The sequence below is a fragment of the Convolutriloba macropyga genome, chromosome 5, assembly GCF_964194025.1.
Source record: "Convolutriloba macropyga chromosome 5, txConMacr16.3, whole genome shotgun sequence".
NCBI classification, from domain to species: Eukaryota; Metazoa; Xenacoelomorpha; order Acoela; family Convolutidae; genus Convolutriloba; species Convolutriloba macropyga.
This window is the reverse complement of record NC_134472.1, coordinates 31104101-31124054: the sequence shown is the minus strand read 5'-3', so window position 1 is coordinate 31124054 and position 19954 is coordinate 31104101. Positions and strand designations below refer to the sequence as shown.

The window sequence follows — 19954 nt, the reverse complement described above, 5'->3', positions numbered from 1 at the left end:
ATGACAGGTCTATTGTTCTCACTCTTTTTTAGGTACGTCTTTGGAAAATTGATGAAAGTAGGCTATAGGTAATCTTTATACATAGGTACGTCCTTTTACCCCCCCCCCCCCCCCCCTCTTGCTCCGATATAACTACTAACGAGCAACGAACTGTCCAACTTCATGCTTTACTATGACTTTGATGCAACCAATGTTCAGTGCCTTTCCTCAGACGGAAATGAGTTTCATCTCAACTTTACGGAACCTGATGGCTCGCCATGTCGGGACTTTGATAAGTCACTGCAACAAACGTTCTTGCTCAAAAACTGGATGTTAACAGGTCTCCTCAAGTCAGGACAATATGTGGATTACGTGAACAATAGGCGGAGGACTTACACAAAAAGTGGGCAATTTTCAGCTACAGTGTATTCACGTCGGTCTGAACTGATTTCACGAATAGTTGATGATTTTCCTCAGTTTGAAAGACCTTACATAGAAATGTGTCTTGATAATGCTATCAAGCTCAACGGTGGCCCAGATCATGAAAAGCCATTATGGCCGGTAAAATTCTGATATATGCGCATGCCAGTTGAGATACTTTTAGTTGAGGTAATTTGAAGTTATTTTCAACTAATTGGCTATACGACGAAATGATCACCAAAGCGAGAACTGTTTGTTAAATTAACAGAGAAAATTTACATTTTGACAAGCAAGTGTTATCTTTACAACAGCTGCTCCTAAATTCAAAATTACAAGTGTCCTAAGTTAACCGTGACTAATTAATTCCAGCATATTCATTTGGAGCTCGGTTGAATTAATAAGCTTGCGGTCAAACTGTTTCCTTCAATTCTATATTTAGGTAGCGCTTATCGAAACTAGTAAAAATAACAAATTTGAGCAAGCATAAAACTTGCAAAATAAAATTAAGGGTCTTGATGGTGAACTGCAAATTTTTTCCACTGCAATTCACAGAAAAATTTAGTTAAAACAAGGAGGCTCGGTCATGTGCGTACGCACATAAGGTTCCGACCCCGCTCATCCACATTCTTGATTTAATTGGCTACCAAATGATGAAGGGATAGAAAACTTTCAAAAACATACATATCGTTCAATAAACAACCAATGGAATAAAATAATGCCACCCTAAAGGGCCGATGAATGTTGTTGACAATAGGACTACTAGAAAGGAAAAAAATATCAAACAGCAAACATTATTTACGATCAAAACTCGATGTCTATAATAAATCAAATCATAAAAAAAACAAACTCGCATCAGATAAAACCTAAAGGAAACAATTTAACCTATACTTCAGTAGAAAAAATATGGGACCTGTCCTCGATGCGACGGGTTAACAGGTCGACAAAAAGAGCAAAGAGGTGTAAACTTCAAAAATAAGCTTCTATTTTTGAAACAATTAATTTCACCGTTATTAATGTCATTAGATATCAACTGAAATCCCTAAAATGTTCTTTTACATCTTCATAGGAAGCAATTGGGATATGTTATACTCCAATGTTCAATTGCGCAAATTTTCAAAGCCAGTGGGACCTACGATTATTGTTATAAATTAAAAAGAAAACAAAAATCCTATAAAATGTACAAATATAAGAAAAACCTCAAATATTTTATGAATTCTCTTGGTAACAGTAATAACAATGCCGAAAAACATATGATTGAAGCTAAAACCGTTATAAAGATTAAATAAGAGTTCACTGGAAACGGTTTGTGACCTGTGCTTACAGAGACTGAGCTACAAATCGACCGAAAAATTATTTTAAAAAATGACGAAGCTCAAAAACCTAATTGTTTTTGAAAACAAATATTTTCAAAAGTCACATTAGACTTATGATTCCAACAAACAGCGATGGATTAGGTTGCTATACCTCAGGAAGCCAATTGGGCTTGTTAATAATGAGACTAAGTCACGACCCCAGAAAAAAATATATATATGGAAGCCAAAACTTCAAACAATTTTACGATATCACAATGTTCAAGGCACTATAATTAGAAGATCTTACCTGCAAGAACTGTAAACCGTTAAATTCTCATTTTAATATCAAAGAGTCTTACTTATAAAAGGACAACCTAGACATAACAAAAAGAAATTGAGAAGTATAGAAATCTCGAAAACTTTTTATGAAATTAATGGTCGAAGCAGTCAGTCAAAACGTATAAACAACGGCGGAGAATGTTTGAATCAACAAATGTAATTGAGACCTCTAATTCGTGAGATTGAGTTACATGGTTACAAAAATGAAAGCAAAAAGGATAAAATTGAAATTTTTTTTCAATTTTTAAGTCATTAAAACAAACAGCTATACACTGAAATCTTTAACAAAGTTGGGTTACATGTCCCGAGGAAGCAATCGAGGCCTATCATTATTAGGTATATGGCGTATAACATCAAAAAAAAAAAGAAACATGGGCAAAAACAAAAAAATCCATAAAATTTTGCAAGATAATTGTGTCTCAGCCCAAAAAGCATAAACTATATACCGAAAACAATTGACATATTTAGATACGCCCTTTTCCAACGCTCCGCATTTTCACTGCTATGTTTTCTTTAAAATGGATTTGTCAAAAATGTGATATTTCGGCAAGGAAACATGAACTCATAAAATATGCAATTATGCTTAAAAAAATGAAAAGGCGTAGTATCAAAACAAGGATACCATTATTTGAACATACAACCGTTACGGACAATAATTTAAAACCCAAAGGAAATCAATTTCTGCCTGTTTTTCCTGAGACTGCGCCCCAAGATGAGAAAAAATAAAATAGTGGCGAAGTTCAAAAATTAAGCGATATTTTTTAAAACAAATATATTCAGTCATAACAGACACAAATAACAACTGAAAGAAGTGTCTAGGTTCACTTATAACTCCTAAAAAATAACTGGATCTTTGATCGGGGACAAAGTCATTGGGCTACAAAAAAGATAACAAATGAAAGCAAAATTCAAGAAGTACTTGGTCAGAGCCATAAAAACCATAGCTTAACTCTGAAACCGTAATATAATCTCAATTGACCTCGTTTTTTGTAAATGGTATCTGTCATTAAGTGAGCCCTGATTTGTAAATAACTTGACTTAAAAAACATTTACATAGCGGAAATATTTTGAAAAAAAGTCGCCCCCATTAAAATCTTATATTTTTTATCGTACGGATACATGACGAGATCAAGATCAGCCCAGATGATGCTGCGCGTCTAACGAAATACTCATTTGTTGAAAGTTTTCCGAAATAGATCAATTTCTTCACAAAATTTTTCGGTTTGTCAAAAATTAAAATTCTTTTTATAATTATCGAGTTTAAATTTGCAAAAAACTGTGAAAAATTGAAAAATTTAGCATAAATTCTAGCCAAAAAAACTCGGATCAAACAATTCAGCAGCCTCCTCTATCTTTAGCGATAAAATCAATAACACTAAAGTTAACAATTTGAACAAATTTTAGCAAAATTGACGAAAATTAGGTCAAAAAAACCTAAAATGTGAACAACATAGCTGGCAGATTGCCAGAAAATAGCCGCATTAGATTCGTAGATCTGCAGTCTAAAAAAACAGTTAAAAAAGACAGACCAAAAACATTCGTCTGTTCATTGAAGAATGATCTGCTATATTTTGATTAAAAACCTGTATAAGTTATTGCTGCCTCTATTAGGTGATCTCAAATAACCTTCATTTAGAGTGACACACACCCATATGACCTTATCTCTTTGAATTAAAGTAAATAAACGTCAATTTCAAATAGAGGAAGTCATTTTTGAGAGTGAGGTAAGTCAAGTGTGACCAAAAATTTAATCACGCGCATGAACAAAAAGACTCGCTCAACTAAGAGCAAAAAAGCAAAAAATGACGTCACACATGCAATTCAGTTGAAATTGCATGAACGAATGAACAAAAAGTGGCTGTGAGTCATATGGTCGTAACAAAAATCATGACGACGAAATAAAAAACCAAGAGAAGGCCAATAATAGCCCCAGCTATCGCTGTGCGGCTATCAAAAACAGCTGAAATACGTCTAATATTCACAAAAATTTAAACCTCGATAACTCCCTAGAAAAAGCGAAAACTGAAAAAATCTTTTTATTTCCATATTCTACGCTGGACGGGCTTTTTAATGATACCACTCACAACTCTCTACGATTATTATATCGATCGGCCGAAATTGTCTGGAAAAAACCCATTTGCGTATATAGTTGGTCGGAACAATAAAATACCTAAATCTCTGCGAAACTGCTGTGCGGGCTTTTCCTATTGTAGCCTCCAGCTGTGGTCCAATAAATCAAACACGCCAAAACTTCAAAACACTTTCTCGAAAACAAAATTCGAAGAAGTCGCAACCAAAAGCCATAAGAGAAAGAACGCCAATGGAGTAGCATACATATTTTGAAACACAAATTGGGGACAAGCGGATTATCCACAGCGTATAAAGCTTGATCATTTTACCGTCTAAGTGTCTCTCCTTTCACATATTTGAAACAATGTATAGCGTTTGGCGTTGAAACTATCCTGAGCTCAAGACCCTTGACTACTGTAGCCAACCAGCTAGATAAGGGAATCCGCTCACTCCCAAACCTTCCCTCATTCAACCCTTGTAATGTTCTCTTCACCTGAAAACTCTGCAGATCAGAAAATTCGTCCTTTCACAAAATGGAACCAAGTGCAGCAAATGATGAACCACATTTGGCGGTAATGACCAAGGACTAGTCGATTGCTGACTTGATTGAGACCTAACACCAAGAGCAACCAAGAGCAGTTTCGCCATATGGAGAAATCGGGAAACATGACTTGCCGTTCCTAGAGCATGTTATCGATCACATAAACAATGCAATTTTGTAGAAGTCAAAATTGACCATGGATAAAACCACTAAAAATGAGCACGACACTCTTTCTTTTTATCGAATTAGGCAATAAGTGGCCAAAACAAAAGCAGCAAATGAGGAATTAAGTGAGCTAGAACGATTATCTTTGAAACCAGAAGGAAAACGAATTTATTTTTTAGTAACAATCTGAAAATTTCTTATCGTTTCAGCTTAATTTAGAGAAGCAGAAAATGAACAGTGCGCCATTTAAAAATTGGTCGATGTATTAGATTCAACTTTTCCGAAATCTTTGCGATACATTGCAGAAAATTAAAAATTTTGCGTTTTCACAAACTTTTTCTAAACCAAAAAACTATTAATCTTATTTGTTTCTCTCGGAGAAAGTGGTCCTATAATGAAGCTAAAATTTTTCTGGAAATTTAAAAACTTTTCATGATTTGGATGATAAATATAAAATTTCAGAATTAAAAATTGATCATTGAAGAACTTCTTGCTCAACTAATTTATTGAAAAAAAATTATAGAGCGATAATGTCGCTTCGCGATTCGTATCGTAATCAGTGGAGTGGGGTGGTGGGGTGCCGGCAAGTGGGGTGGGGGGGGGGGGTTGGTTCTTCAACCTCCAAGAACCTCCCTTCACACCATAAGTATAAATCTCCAAAACAGTTTCTGTGAATCGCAAACTTGGAGAATAGTGAGCTGAAAGGCTCTAAAAGCACTTAATGCCCGCTGGGCGCTACCTGTTTATCCCGTTTTTGAGGACGAAAAGTCAAATGGGTCAGACGAAAAATCGCATAAAAAGACCGACAGGACTGATACAATTACTACAAATTTCGTTTGAGAGCAATTAACAATGCGGAGCTAAATAGTCATCAATCGACAAAAAGTGGCTCATAAGTCAACCTTGCATATAGTTCCTAACCACCCAAAAATGGAGAGTTGACGTTAACTAAAGGTCCTTTTAAAATCTTTTTTTACAAATCTATCATTCTCTCTACCGTTTCAAAGATAACTTTCTCTTCGCATTGCCACGTCCTAAAATTAAAACGATCATTGAGCGCAAACAATTTATCATTTGACTATAACAAACTACGAATTCAAAATCAAATTGGGAAGACAAAATAAAGACACTTTCAACAAGGAGTTACATCACATCTATATCTTAATTTCTATATCTACTTTACAGGTATCAAACTTCAGTGATTTTAACTCGTAAAAACCAAATTAATGAGAAGTTTGAACAGAATCAGAAGCAGTGAACAAACTATTTATTCATTTCGGATAATATGAATGATTGATGTGATGCAGTGTTAGTATAGGAAACTATGAGGAAGCACTATATTATACAAAGAATTAGTAAAGACAGATTGATTTCATCAGATAACTTCAGTTGAAATAATTCCGGCTATGCAAGCACAAACAAGTTTTTGAGGCGCAAATAGAATTTCGGCCAGTCATTTGTTGAGTTCAAGTCGACTAGCCACTGGTCTATTTGTGGAATTGGCTGTGAGCTTCTCACAACTAAAACAAAATTTACTTGATAAGAATTGAAGTCGAAAAGTTAACACTTCTCTTTTTAAAACTTTATATGTCTATCGTCAATTTTTCCAAAGTAATAATGCTAAAACTAAAAGCCAAAGTAGGAAAAAAAGCTATTTTACAATTCAAAACATAGCCGCGACAGACGCTTGTGGTCTTCTATGAGTTGAAACTAAAGAAACAAGATAGGCAGATTGACCAAAAGTCCTTTAGTAGACCACTAGATTTTTTGGGTTAGATATGTACTGTCATTTTTATGATACACATACGGTCTATAAGGAAAAGGCCCTAAAAGAGCTTTTTCAAAATTGATTTTCGAAATCAAAAACTCAAGACTAATATCTTTAACTAGTAAATGTTCATAAAATAAAGTTCCATAAGTGAGTTCAGAAGTCAATTTGTGAGTGAGGTAAGTCACCCAATCGACCTAAAAGCAGAAATAACGTCAAGCAGACAAAATTTAACTGCAAAGCAGTAGAAATCACTGAAGCCATTGAAAAAGTCAGGGTAAGACGAAACAAAAATCTGTTAGACGAAGTAAAAAAACATAGCAGGACAAGTCCTGACGTACAATTCAAAGAATTTTCATTGACTAAACAGAAAACTAGACCTAGAATGGACTATGATTGAATTGGGAAAACCATTTCTAAAAAAAGATTAAAAACAAAAAAACAGAAAATCAATGGCAAAATGCCGCATGTGAACAAAAAACCACTTGCGAGAAATGGAAATTTGGTTCAAACAAAAAACAGGCCTAGAATGAATTATGATTGGATTGAGAACATTGAATTATGAATGGATTGAGAACATCATTTAGAAAATCCGATCCAAAAAACTGAAAAAAAACATAAAAATTAAAGTGAAATTGCCGCATGTGAACATAAAACCCACTAGCGCGAAAGCGACTTTTGTTCAAACACCGTTTTCTCACTCTACTTTAAAAAAAGAGCAAAAAATTTTACGCCGCAATACAACTCGCTTTTTAGCTCCACTTCCTGTTTCGGCGTGACCAAAATCACTACTCCAATTTGACTTCAAAAATCATGAAAATGTGTGAACAGATCTTAAAAAAAAGACAGCGCCCCAATACAATTCAAATTTTTCGAATTGTAAAAAAAATTAGGAGCGCAATAATAGCTGCCTGGAAATGCTGACGCGGCTATTAATAAAAATAAATTTACATCTGCATCATTTTTACATTTGAGTATTTTCCAATGCAGATTTCATGTTTTCAAAATACGTGCACAGGATGCAATAATGTACATAATACTTGATAAGACCTCATCAAACAAACTTCCTGTAATGCTGATAAAAATAAAAACAGCCAAAACACGCTTTGCAAAATTCATAAAGCATGATGCTGACTGTAGATACCATAATTCACTCTTGACATGTAGCTATATTTACCGCACGAAATTTCCACATGTTTAGGACAGTCATCCAGCGTATCACTTATTCGAACTTTCTTCTGTAAGCAGCTATTCGTATTTAAAGTTTCGCAAAATTCTAATTTGACATCTGCTTTGGCTACTTCAATACCATTATGGTCTAAATGTGGAATTTTGAAAAGCTCAAAATCAATTGTTCTACTTTCTTTCCACTGTATTCAAAGCAATTTTGGCGCAGAAGCCTTATTTTGAAAGTATTAAAAGAAACACTTTGCGCTCAAAATAAAAGATGTTTTTGAATCGAGCATTACATCATTTTTTATGAGCTTGTTTGATAGTCTCAACTTTGGTAGGTATACATTCTTCTTTCATAAACATAAACCGACTAACGTCGGACAAATTGCTCTCGAATGATCGGTGGGGAAATTTAATTCAGGAGCTGTAGCTTAGATAAATTTTTCTTTATGAGAGCAAAAAATTCGACTACGGAGAGACTTAAACCCCCGACTTTGGAATTTTTGACAGAAGCATTCACAACTCAGCTTTTTGCCCTTCGATTTCCAAATTTACAATCCCTTTTATTTTGGCAAACTTTATTTCGGAGTGAGAGCAATTGAGATCACTCAAATACGAAGAACACAGGCGGGGAAAAGTCACTTGAGAAGTCAAAAATGGTCTAGAACAAAAGCGCAAAAACGGTCAAGCGAAAACTTTGAGACACGTGAAAAACGCACATATTTACAAAAATTCGGGAGCAATTAAAAAATTTATGATTTGCCTCATTCGATCTATTTCGGGCATACAATTCTGTAGATTCTTTCCCAAGTGCGCTTTGATTCAAATAATCTTTGCTTTATCAAAATCTTCCTTATTTAAAATTTTTTTTGATAAAATACGGTCCTTTCATCTAAATTACCACACAAAAATACTTTATTTATAGGAATCTGCAATGAGATAAACATCAAATTTTGCATGAGCATTGCTGAAATTTGCTATTATTTGTCGAAAGAGATAGAAAAAAATTGAAAACATTAGAAGAATGGTTGGTAAAGCAATTGTGAAACCATTTTCAGTGAAACAGATTTTGGCACTTTCAAGTTTCTTGGCATTAAAATGTCATTCCGCATCTTTACATCTATTTCATAGCTTTTTAACAATACGCACGTTCTTGACAAGCAACACTAGCAGACTAACAGCTTTCTTGCACAAATAATTGAAACTGGCTGCTATGGAATCAGTTGCTTTTGAACGACGGGCAAGATGTTCGCTTCCGAAGCGTGTTTAACTTAAGCTTAGGAAGCTATCCGAATTTGATAGGGCGCAACAAGTGGGGGAGCAGACTAAAAAAAGTGGTAGAACTATCTACTTGCCCTTCCAGTCGTAATCTTCTTAATTCCTCAGCAGCTTCTGTAAACCGTACACGTAAAGCCTACGAAGCGCCTTGATGCCATAGGGCTAAACCAGTTTATCACGTTTCTTTTGACGAACGTCAAATCGCTCAAACCAGCCATCAAAAATTTTGGAACAACCGGTCACGTCAAAATTTTGCATAAAGACAGCGATACACTGCGATTATCAAAATTGCTTCAAACATCGTTCCAGAATTACGCATGAAATTTTAATTCAGGTTTGGCGCTACGTATACTTGGAGCCGATTAAAGACTTAAGGGAGCTAAACATACTTCATTCCCACGGGCTTCATCAGTTCATCGTTTTTGAGGACGAGAAATGAAATGGTCAGACAAAAAATTGCAAAAAGACCAGCAAGGCCCCGATAATAGCTGAAAACTGTTTGAGACCAATTCAAAAACATAGTTTGAAAGCTAAATTTTCATTAGCTTTAAGCAGGAAGCCTTTAAAGCAATCAGGAGGCGGGTAGTTCAGTTAACAAAAACGACAAGTATTCAATTTTGTGCAAAATTTTCTGCTTTTGTTTATCGTAACACTCTTTCCCTGAATTGAAATTCAATTTCAACTACTTAACATAAGAGGACTTAAATTGGAAAAAGAGACGAATTAGTGCGAGGTGACGAGACGTCAAATAATCAGCTTGAGATTATAAGAAGCCGGGCACATTGTTCTGTACATACATTTGTGTTGTGATTGTAGCTGATTGGCGGTGGCAGTGCTGTTGTCGGCATTTTTATGATTGTTCTCTGCGGCAGTTGAGAGTATGACGAAGAAGTCCTTGTCTGGTTCAGCCTCACTGTGGTATATCACTTTCAGTTCAGTCCCTGTAAAGAGCACTGTGAAAAACTCGTACACGTAAAACCTGACCTAAAAATGGTGTTTCTTTGTTCAGTAAAAAGCTGCAATCCTTCTGACATTCGAAAGCTGATTAAAATTTTCTGAGTTGTCCGTGTTTTTGTATTTAGGCATTTAGTGTAATGATATAAGCTATCTAATTTAAGCTACACACGTCACCATATTAAAAAAGCACACCATTAGTTGCGTTATGGTAGGAACGTGTGACACTGAAGTTCTTAATTTACGATTTTAAAAAACCAGAAATAATTTGAGAAACAACAAGGTGGCTCGGTAATGTGCGTTCGCCTACCCCGCTCATCTACATTTTTCACATAATTGTCTACCAAAAGAAAAGAGATTTAAAAAAAATAGCATATCAACATATCGTTCAACAAACTACTAAAACAATAAAACAATCTACTTTAGAGGGCCTTTGAGACCTGTGGCTACCATAATATGACTACTAGAAAAGACGGCAATAAAAATCAAATAATTACAATATTAATTACGACAAAAAATTCTTTGTCCATTTTTTGAAAACCACTAAAAACCAAATCAAAATGGCATCAGATAAAAATTATACTAAGAGGATTAACTGGTAATTTTTGGAACAAAATATGGGATTTTTCCTCAATGCGACTTGATAACAAGTCGACTAGAAATGAGCAAAAGGGCAAAGTTTATTAAAACATTGCTTTTTTTTAAAAAAAAGAATTAAATTCGAACTGATTAGAAACATTACGCATCAAATGAAATCATTGAGAGAGTCTTTTATAGTCTTTTAGAGAGAGCGACTGAGGCCTTTCATTATCCAGGATATGTCATACGACTACAAAAAGAACGACAAATACAGGCAAAAACTGAAAAATTTGCACGAAAAATTATGCACGAAAACGATGTCCCCCCAATGAATTAAATATTAAACTGATCACTAAAACAATGAAAATCTTCGTTTGCATTTTTTGCAGGCCACAACATTTGTAAATCAAAAGACGCCCATTATTGTGATAGTGTGAAAAGAAAACAAAAACCTACAAAAAAGGGGCAAATATACAAAAATCATGAAAATTGGTTTTATGAAAACTGGTTGTTCCCAAAAGAAAGACCAATTGAGGAAAATAAAACCGTTATGGAGAGCCAAATGTATTTCAATAGATAGATGATGTGAATTGTATATAGAGATAATTAGCTACAATTCAACAGAAAAAAAATTGGCAGATCTCAAAAATCTATCTCTTTTTTTATTAAAAACAAATTTTTTCAAAAATTCATAGCCAAGAAGAGCTTTCGACTGAAAGAAAAGACAGTTTGTCTTGCAACTACTCGGAAAACTAATTGCGACTGTAATTAATGAGACTAAATCATAAGACTATAAAATAACATTAAATACAAACTTAACTAATAAGTTTCACAAACAACTTTACAAAATCACAGTTTTGAAGCCATTAAATTTATAAGATATTAACAGCGAGAGTATAACATCTTCATTTGCGTCTCCTTTGATCATCATAACGTCTTTTTGTAAAACAACTATCACAAAATGACAAAAAGAACCACAAAAACTGAAAAGTATCTAAACTTCACAAAATTCTTCTGAAACAAATTGTCTAAGCCCTGAAGACATCATTTAAAACGTTTAAACAACAGAAAAATTATTGTTTGATTCATCAAAACATTAAAAAGAGCTCTAAATATTGAGGCTAATTTACGAAAATGATACAACACAGTAAAATACGAAAAAAACGCAAACCAGAACAAAGAGTAATAAGTTGAAGAATACTATTACTCTTTTTTTAGAAACTTAATTCGAAAGTCAAAACAACCATGAGCTATTTAACAATATCAGTTATTAAGTTCATTCGTTTATCTATAGTTGGCCACTGAGGCCTATAATTAAACAAAATTTTGCATATGAAAAGAAAAATTAACAAGAAATAAAGAGCAAAAATAAAAAACTACCAATTTCTGCAAAAGAACGGTGTCACAGCCCTTCAAATCATATGTTATGAAAACCAAAAATATGTCCAGTTTCAAATGTTGTAAAGCTATTTTCAGTTAGATTGTTAAATATTGTGACAATTTACAAAAAAAAAACAAAAACAACAGCAAAAATGGGCAATTATGCACAAAAAAAAGAAAATTTTGTGTGAAAACTCGTAGTACCAAAAGCAAGAAAACCTTCTGTTAAAACAATCAGCCACAAAATTAGTTTGTATTCTATAAGGAGGAAAGGTTGTTCTGTACTTCCTGAGAATAAGCAAAATTTTGACTAAAATAATATAAAAAAATTGACAAGTTCAAAAAATCACAGAAAATTCCTTAAAACAAATACATTCAATAACATAAGAGACGTTAGGTAACAAGCGAATGAATATAAAATGTTTACTTGCACCTCTTGAGGAAGAAATTTAGATCTTTGACTGAACATACATAAAAATCAGACTGCCAAAAGAATAACAATTGAAGGCAAAAGACAAGAATTGAGTTAAATTTTACTGAAACTGCTCCTCAAAGCCATAAACCATTCGGCCCCAGATTTACGTAAATCGGAGCTGTCATTAACGGAGCCGTGAATAAAAAAAATTGTCAGTAATTAACATTAAAAAAAACAAAAGCAAAATATTTTGAAGGACAGCATCAAAACAAAAACCAAAAAGTCTCTGATTCTAAGAACCCATGATATTATCGAACCTCTCCCTGATTTTGTCACGCGCCCAGCAAACCGACCAAGTGTTTGCGAATTAGATCAATTGTTGAGTGGAATTCTTCAAATATTAAAAAAAAACGACGATGCATTTTGTATAATTATAGAGACAAATCTGCAAAAAACGGCAAAGTTTTAATTCCAGAAGACTTTCGTACGGCGCCTAATTGCAACTAGCGCTCATTTTGAGAAAAAGGAGTCTGTAATAAGGTTTCAAGGTCGCTAAGTCTGGCAAACTAACAAAGTGGACCAAAAGACCATATTTTGTGCCATTTTTGATGAAAAAAGTTTGAATTTTGAAAATTTTATCAAAAAAGTTAGCCAAAAAAAACTTCAATCAAACAATTCAGCAACGCTCTTCTATCTCTAACGGTAACAACAACACACTGCCGTTAAGAATTTTAACTTATTTTGAATTATGTTAGCGAAATTCTGCCAAATTTCAGCAAAAATAACTGAAAATGTGAACAAAAACAGTCGAATGTTCACAAAACGTGTGACGCAGCGCTTCAAACCATATGCTAGGAAAACAAAAAATATGTTCGGTTTCAAATTTTGCAAAGCTCTTTTCAGTTATATTGTTAAATAATATGACAATTTACAAAAGAAACAAAAACAACAGCAAAAATGGGCGATTATGCACAAAAGTCAGAAAATTTTGTGTGAAAACTCGTAGTACCAAAAGCAAGAAAACCTTCTGTTAAAGCAATCAGCCACAAAATTAGTTTGTATTCTATATGGAGGAAAGGTTGTTCTGTACTTCCTGAGAATAAGCAAAATTTTGACTAAAATAATATAAAAAAATTGACAAGTTCAAAAAATCACAGAAATTTCATTAAAACATACATTCAATAACATAAGAGACATTAGGTAACCGAAAGAATAGAAAAGATTCACTTGCACCTCTTGAAGAAGAAATTTAGATCTTTGAGTGGTCCAACCTAAAAATCAGACTGCCAAAGAATATTAATTGAAGGCAAAAGACAAGAATTCAGTTATTTTACTAAAACTCTTCCTCAAAGCCATAAAAACCCTTTGGTTCCCTTAAAACAAACTTTATCTACATTCGACCTCAAATTTACGTAAAATTGAGCTTTCATTAACGGAGCCGTGAATAAAAAATATTGTCAGTAATTAACATTAAAAAAACAAAAGCAAAATATTTTGAAAAAAGGCAGCATCAAAATGAAAACCAAAAAGTCTGATTCTAAGAATCCATGATAATATCGAACCTCTCCCTGATTTTGTCGCCCACCCAGCAAACCGACCAAGTGTTCCAAGAGTTTGCGAATTAGATCATTTGTTGAGTGGAATTCTTCAAATATTAAAAAAAAAACGATGCATTTTGTATAATTATCGAGTTAAATCTGCAAAAAACGGCAAAGTTTTAATTCCAGAAGACTTTCATACAGCGCCTAATTGCAACTAGCGTTCATTTTGAGAATAGGGAGTCTGTGTTAAGGTTTCAAGGTCACTAAGTCTGGCAAACTAACAAAGTGGACCAAAAAACCATATTTTGTGCCATTTTTGATGAAAAAAGTTTGAATTTTGAAAATTTTATCAAAAATGTTAGCCAAAAAAACTTCAATCAAACAATTCAGCAACGCTCTTCTATCTCAACGGTAACAACAACACTCTGCCGTTAAAAATTTTAACTTATTTTAAATTATGTTAGCGAAATTGTGCCAAATTTCAGCAAAAATTACTGAAAATGTGAACAAAAACAGTCGAATGTTCACAAAACTTTAAACCTCGATAGCTCCCTGTAATAAACGAAAATCGAAAAAATCTTTTTACTTCCGTATTCTACGCTGGACGGGCTTTTTAATGATACCACTCACAATTCTCTACGATGAATATATCGATCGGCCAAAATTGACTGAACAAAAAAAAACCCCAGTTGAGTATATAGTTCCTCCCTCCCGACTAAAGTGTGGGTCGGAACAAAAATACAAACGAGAGACAACTAACCAGATCTTTGGAGTTCTATTCCGTTCTTTCTGACGCTGGAGGCGGATATCACTAAAAACATGACCAATCAAAACAAACGTTTTTTTAAAAAAATAATACTTCATTTCTTTCATTACTTTCCTGTATTGCATCATTACTTTCCTGTATTGCTTAAATATGGAATGGATATTCTTTAAGAATTATTTTATTGCTTTCTATTAATTAAAACCAAGTATTACATCACTCATTTTGATACAGCATGCTTTTTGACGTTAGAAAACCACCCGCACATAGAACTATATATAAAACATATGCAGCAATCTGCATGGACTTAACGAAAGGTCTACAATTACTCTTACGACCCGAAAAATTTTACCACAACCCAACCGGCATATCCTTAACCGTAATATTCTGAATATTTATAGGCTTTTGATAAGAATTAAGAGTGCAGCTTACCAGAATATTTAGCTTGATCGTTGTCTAAGGTGAGCGCTTTCTGAACCGACTCTAGAAGAGCATCGTCTACATCATCGTCTAATACATGTTGCGTCTCTGCATTCAGCTGCTTAATCGCCTCCGTTGCCTCTCTTCTTGACTCGAGTGATTTCATCATTACTAAAAAAACATTACGTGGTTGACGTATATAACACTTGAAAACCTAACAAATTTTTAGGTGTAATAAGTCAGGTGGCTATTTTTCTGAAATCTATTTATTTACAAATCTATTTTTTAAACAAGCAAATTTTTTGTTTCAAGCAAAGATACTTGAAACAAAAAATATCTACAAATCATCCAAACATTCATTATTACTATTTTAAGTATGAAATCAAATAAAATCAAAAACTAACCTTTCTTGCAACTAGAGGCTGTTTTCTTCAACTCATCATTTTGTCGCTTTAACTTCTCGAATGTTTGAGCAGTATTCTGGCAGAGTTCTTTGATTTTAGCACAACTTTGTTCCACTGACAGGCAGTCAATTCCTGATCCCAACCTGGCAGCAGGATGATGAGTGTCATCTTCCAGCGAGTCAAAAAACTTCTCGACATCTTCGAGAGACTGCAAACAAAACAATACACATATTGCTTGCTGATTCTTATATTAGAGTACAGAGGTTGAAAATGCATGCCTACTTGATAGCATGTCCTATGGCCCTACTATAAGATAGTACAACGTAGTCGTGCCAAACCAGATAGATAAGATTCGACAATTCATCTCAAATGTTTAAGTTGTAGTAGCTGTCGCACAGAGCTGCAATTCACAGGTAATTTTGGCGGGATACCGGCGCTTATAGCCGTTTTTAACTGGCACCTTAGTTTCATTTGTATCAAAAAATAGATATATTAGTAGTAGTGTGACTGTCTATCTACAACTGCGGTTATGTAACATTGTTACAGATCCAACTCAAGTAAGAGTTTAGCACAGGGGGCAGTATCCAGTTCTCAGTTGTGCTTATCGGATACGTGCAATTTGTTCTTCTTCTGCTATCTTTGGTGGAGGCGTGCCGAGCTGCTTACTCTCTCTGTTCAACTGAGTATGGAACGTGTATCGGTGGATGCTTGAGCGCGCGCATTTTTGTATTCTTTGCAATTTAATTGCTCTTTATTGTTTGTGTGTTCTTTCAGGCGCTCCATATAAGAATCATTTAGTGTCAGTCTCATGGAAAGAAAACTGGTTGACGTTGTTTTGGGATCAGCACGGTGGCTCTGATAACCACCGGCCAGAAATTGTTCTGCTAAAATTTCTGTATGAGCTTTAACAGGCAGCAATTCACCCTCATTGTGCAAGTCACTTTTTTTAATTTTTGCAGGTGGTTCCAGTTTGTATTGTTGATTATGGAAACGCAAATGGGACCACCGTAGTTCAGGACGCTCCGACCGATAGCTTTGTAAGTCACTGAGTTTTTTAAAATCAAAATAAATTTTTTCAGATTTCGATGGTAACACAGAAAAATCCTCACCAAGTTTTTGCAATAAAAGTTTCTGTGTTTATGTGTGTAATGTGGGTGGTGCGTGTGTGTGTCTTTGTAAGGTTTGCCTGGGTCCGTGTCTTTCAAAAAATTCTACACATAATTCTAAAATGTGTTAAGAGTTTTTGTTTTTGTCTGCCGAAAAAATACGGCATAGTTTTTCGTTATATCAATACAAATAATTTTCTCCAATCCATACAAGTTGCTCTTGGATACTCCCAAAGGTTTCTCTGAGAGAATTCAATAGTTTTTGCAACCTTGAGAGGTGTTGGAACATACTGTGCTACGCACAGACTACTACTAATAATAAATTGTTTTCAAGTTAAGTTAGCATTGCTGTACAAACCAGGCCGCACAGAACCGCCACTTACTTGATAGGCCATCAAAAGGTCTGATGGTCCTCTTCAAGTGATGCCAGTTGCAGTACTAAGGAACTTTAAAAGACAGATTGTCCGATGCTTAAGTTCAAAAGATATCAGCTTACAATATTAACAAAACTATTTGTTGGTTATTGCTAACGTAATTGTCTCTAAAACTATACCAATAACGTTAATAATAATAATAATAAATAAAGGGCCGGGTATAACATCCGGCATCGATGGATGTAGGTCGGAAAATTGGGCACGATGAGTAGCACTTAGTAGCCGGATGCTGCACTCCCCCCTCCCGGTCACAAAAACAGTGTAAAGACGGCCCAGTCACAAAAATAACAAACAAGTGGAGGGGAAAGCACCTATATAAATATAGCACACATAGGGAACTGGTATGGAAGGATTAAAATAAAGATGGAATATCAAGGAAACATAGCCGGCAGATTGCCGGAATATTTGCGAAAGAATAGACCTGCGTGCCATATAATAGAGATAGAAACAGATCTAAATTGAAAAAAAATCGACGCCGCTCAAAAAACTAGGTAAAAAACATTCAGCGATAAAATAATAAAGCTTGTTAAAATTCATTCCGCAGAAACCTCTTATTAGTAAACTTTACTGCACAAATGAGTTCCTTTGATCTTAAACAAATTCAAACTAAATTTAAGTTTTAAAGTGCAAAAGTCATTTTATTGAGTGAGGTAAGTCACGTATGATCAAAATCTAATCACGCAAATAACCTAAAAACTTTTGTTAGGGCGAGTGAGAAATGACGTCACGCGCGCAAATGCCGTTAGTGAGAGGAAGAAGTCATTCAGAAAATTTGAGTTTTTCAGCTTTGCTGTGTGAACAAATGTAAAACGAAAAAAGAGCGTCAGACAACGAAACAAAAAAACATAGCAGGACAAGTCCTGATGTACAATTCATTGACTACACTGAAAAACTAGACCTAGAATGGACTATGAGTGAATTGAGAAAACCATTTAAAAAAATCAGAACAAAAAAATAAGAAAAAACTGAAAATCATTATCAAAATGCCGCATGTGAACAAAAACACCACCAGCGAGAAATGAAAATTTAATTCAAACAAAAAACTAGGCCTAGAATGAGCTGCGAATGGATTGGGAAAAACCTTTAGAAACGATCCAAAAAATCGAAAAAACAGTAAAAATAAAAGTGAAATTGCCGCATGTGAACAAAAAACCACTACCGAGAAACCGAATTTTTGTTCAAACACCGTTTTCTCACACTAATTTAAAATTAGAACAAAAAAATCACGCCGCAAAACCACTCGCTTCTTCGCTCCATTTCCTGTTTCGGCGTGACCATAATCACTACTCCAATTTGACTTCAAAAATCATGAAAATGTGTGAACAGATCTTAAAAAAAAGACAGCGCCCCAATAAAATTCAAATTCTTTGAATTGTAAAAAAAACCAAGAGCACCGCAATATAGCTTTGCTCAGCTTACAGCTTCGCAGCTATAATAAACAAAGGAATAAAGTTATGCAGGCAAACACTCAGTGCAGCCTTCCCTTCTCCACGACGCTAATCGAAGTCTCACTGAGAACGAGGCTTGAGGGCGCGACATCCCCTCAAGCAGGGAACACAGCTCCTCAGAATTCTTTTTTACTCAAGATTTGTACTTCTGAAAAGAAATTGGGGTTAAATTTTAATATAACGCAATCACGAGCAATCTTGTTTTTATTATCCTACGTCCCAAAATTTTAGCCTGTCGGTTACCTACCACCTACATGTTCTCTCACCATAGCACTCATATTCGTAAAAATGACTGCTCTTTGGATTGTCACAACACTCGAGGCACACAGGAGTATGCCAATTGCGAAGTGATGCTATCGAACATCTCTATTTTATCCACAGACAAAACTGATTTAGTGGAACAAAACTAATTAGCGATTTGAATGAAGATTTTAGTTATTGACTTAGTATAAATTGAAACCAGGAAGGTTATAACGGGACATCCAGCCAGATTTGGGTCTTAGAAGAGAATACTTCTATCACGACAAATACTTACATTTAAAGAGGCAAAATTTGGAATGTGATCAATGAACTGAGGCAACCTTTCTTCATCACTATCACTGTCCATTTTTTTCTGAAAAACAACACAAGTAGTCGAAATTCGAAAAATTGCGAAATAGCGGTTCACTGAAAAACAGTTTGATTGAAAGCAAAAAGGTATTAAATACTGAATAATTTTGATGTTTTAAAAAAGAGCAAAACAGCTGGTCAATGAAAATTGCAGATTAAAACGAAAAACCAGCCAGTCTTGATTGAAATGCCTCAGAAAAAGGAAAACTGAATTGAGCGCAGCTATCGAAACTTCTTACAAACACCATTGTAGACATAAAATAGGACTGTGGCGACAAATGAAACTGAGCAAGAAAAACAACAACATGAATATTGATCAGAATCAAATTTTTGACGGACAAAACCAATAATTAGAATAGAAAATTTTATGAAGATCGAACACCGGATCAATTTCAATCAAATATCGACTACTGACAAGACCAGAACAGCTCAAAAATCTAGTAGGCCAAAAAAGCTAAAAGAAAAAGTCATAAAAGGAAGAACCAATTTGTCTCAAATTTGTTTACAGAATTAGAGACAATTTCCAACAATACACATACATGAAAAAACAAAGTTATTTCATTGAACTGATATTGATTTTTAGGATCTTTTTCGTTTGTGCCCCCCCCCCAGTACCTTATGCGACCCCCAGTTACAGAGCACGTGCCATTACATAGTAAATTACTATGTAACAATATGGCACGTGCGGCTGGGTGGTGCAAATAATACGCACCCACTAAGCTGGGGGGGGGGGGGGGGGCACAAACGGAAAAGATGCGATTTTTATATTTTTGTTACATTCTCTATCCAGGACAACCAACTCATGCGCAACATGTCAATCATTAATAATTCACGTAGGTAAAAGCATTGATAAATAAACACCATGAAACTGAGACA

At 34.5% G+C, this 19954-nt stretch overlaps 2 protein-coding genes across 2 annotated transcripts in view; one reads left to right on the top strand and one right to left on the bottom strand.

Moving 5' to 3' along the window:
* Positions 1-19954, top strand: part of LOC142339328 (syndetin-like) — a 299712-nt gene that overhangs the window by 177445 nt on the left and 102313 nt on the right. The gene's annotated exons all lie outside the window — the stretch shown is intronic.
* LOC142339948 (uncharacterized) lies at positions 5859-19078 on the bottom strand. The gene is made up of 6 exons (XM_075390317.1): positions 19005-19078; positions 15482-15689; positions 15090-15248; positions 14655-14705; positions 9823-9966; positions 5859-6326 (listed from the first exon to the last, which is right to left on the bottom strand). The coding sequence occupies exons 1-6, from the start codon at positions 19074-19076 to the stop codon at positions 6211-6213; spliced, it is 750 nt and encodes a 249-aa protein (XP_075246432.1). The 5' UTR covers positions 19077-19078; the 3' UTR covers positions 5859-6210.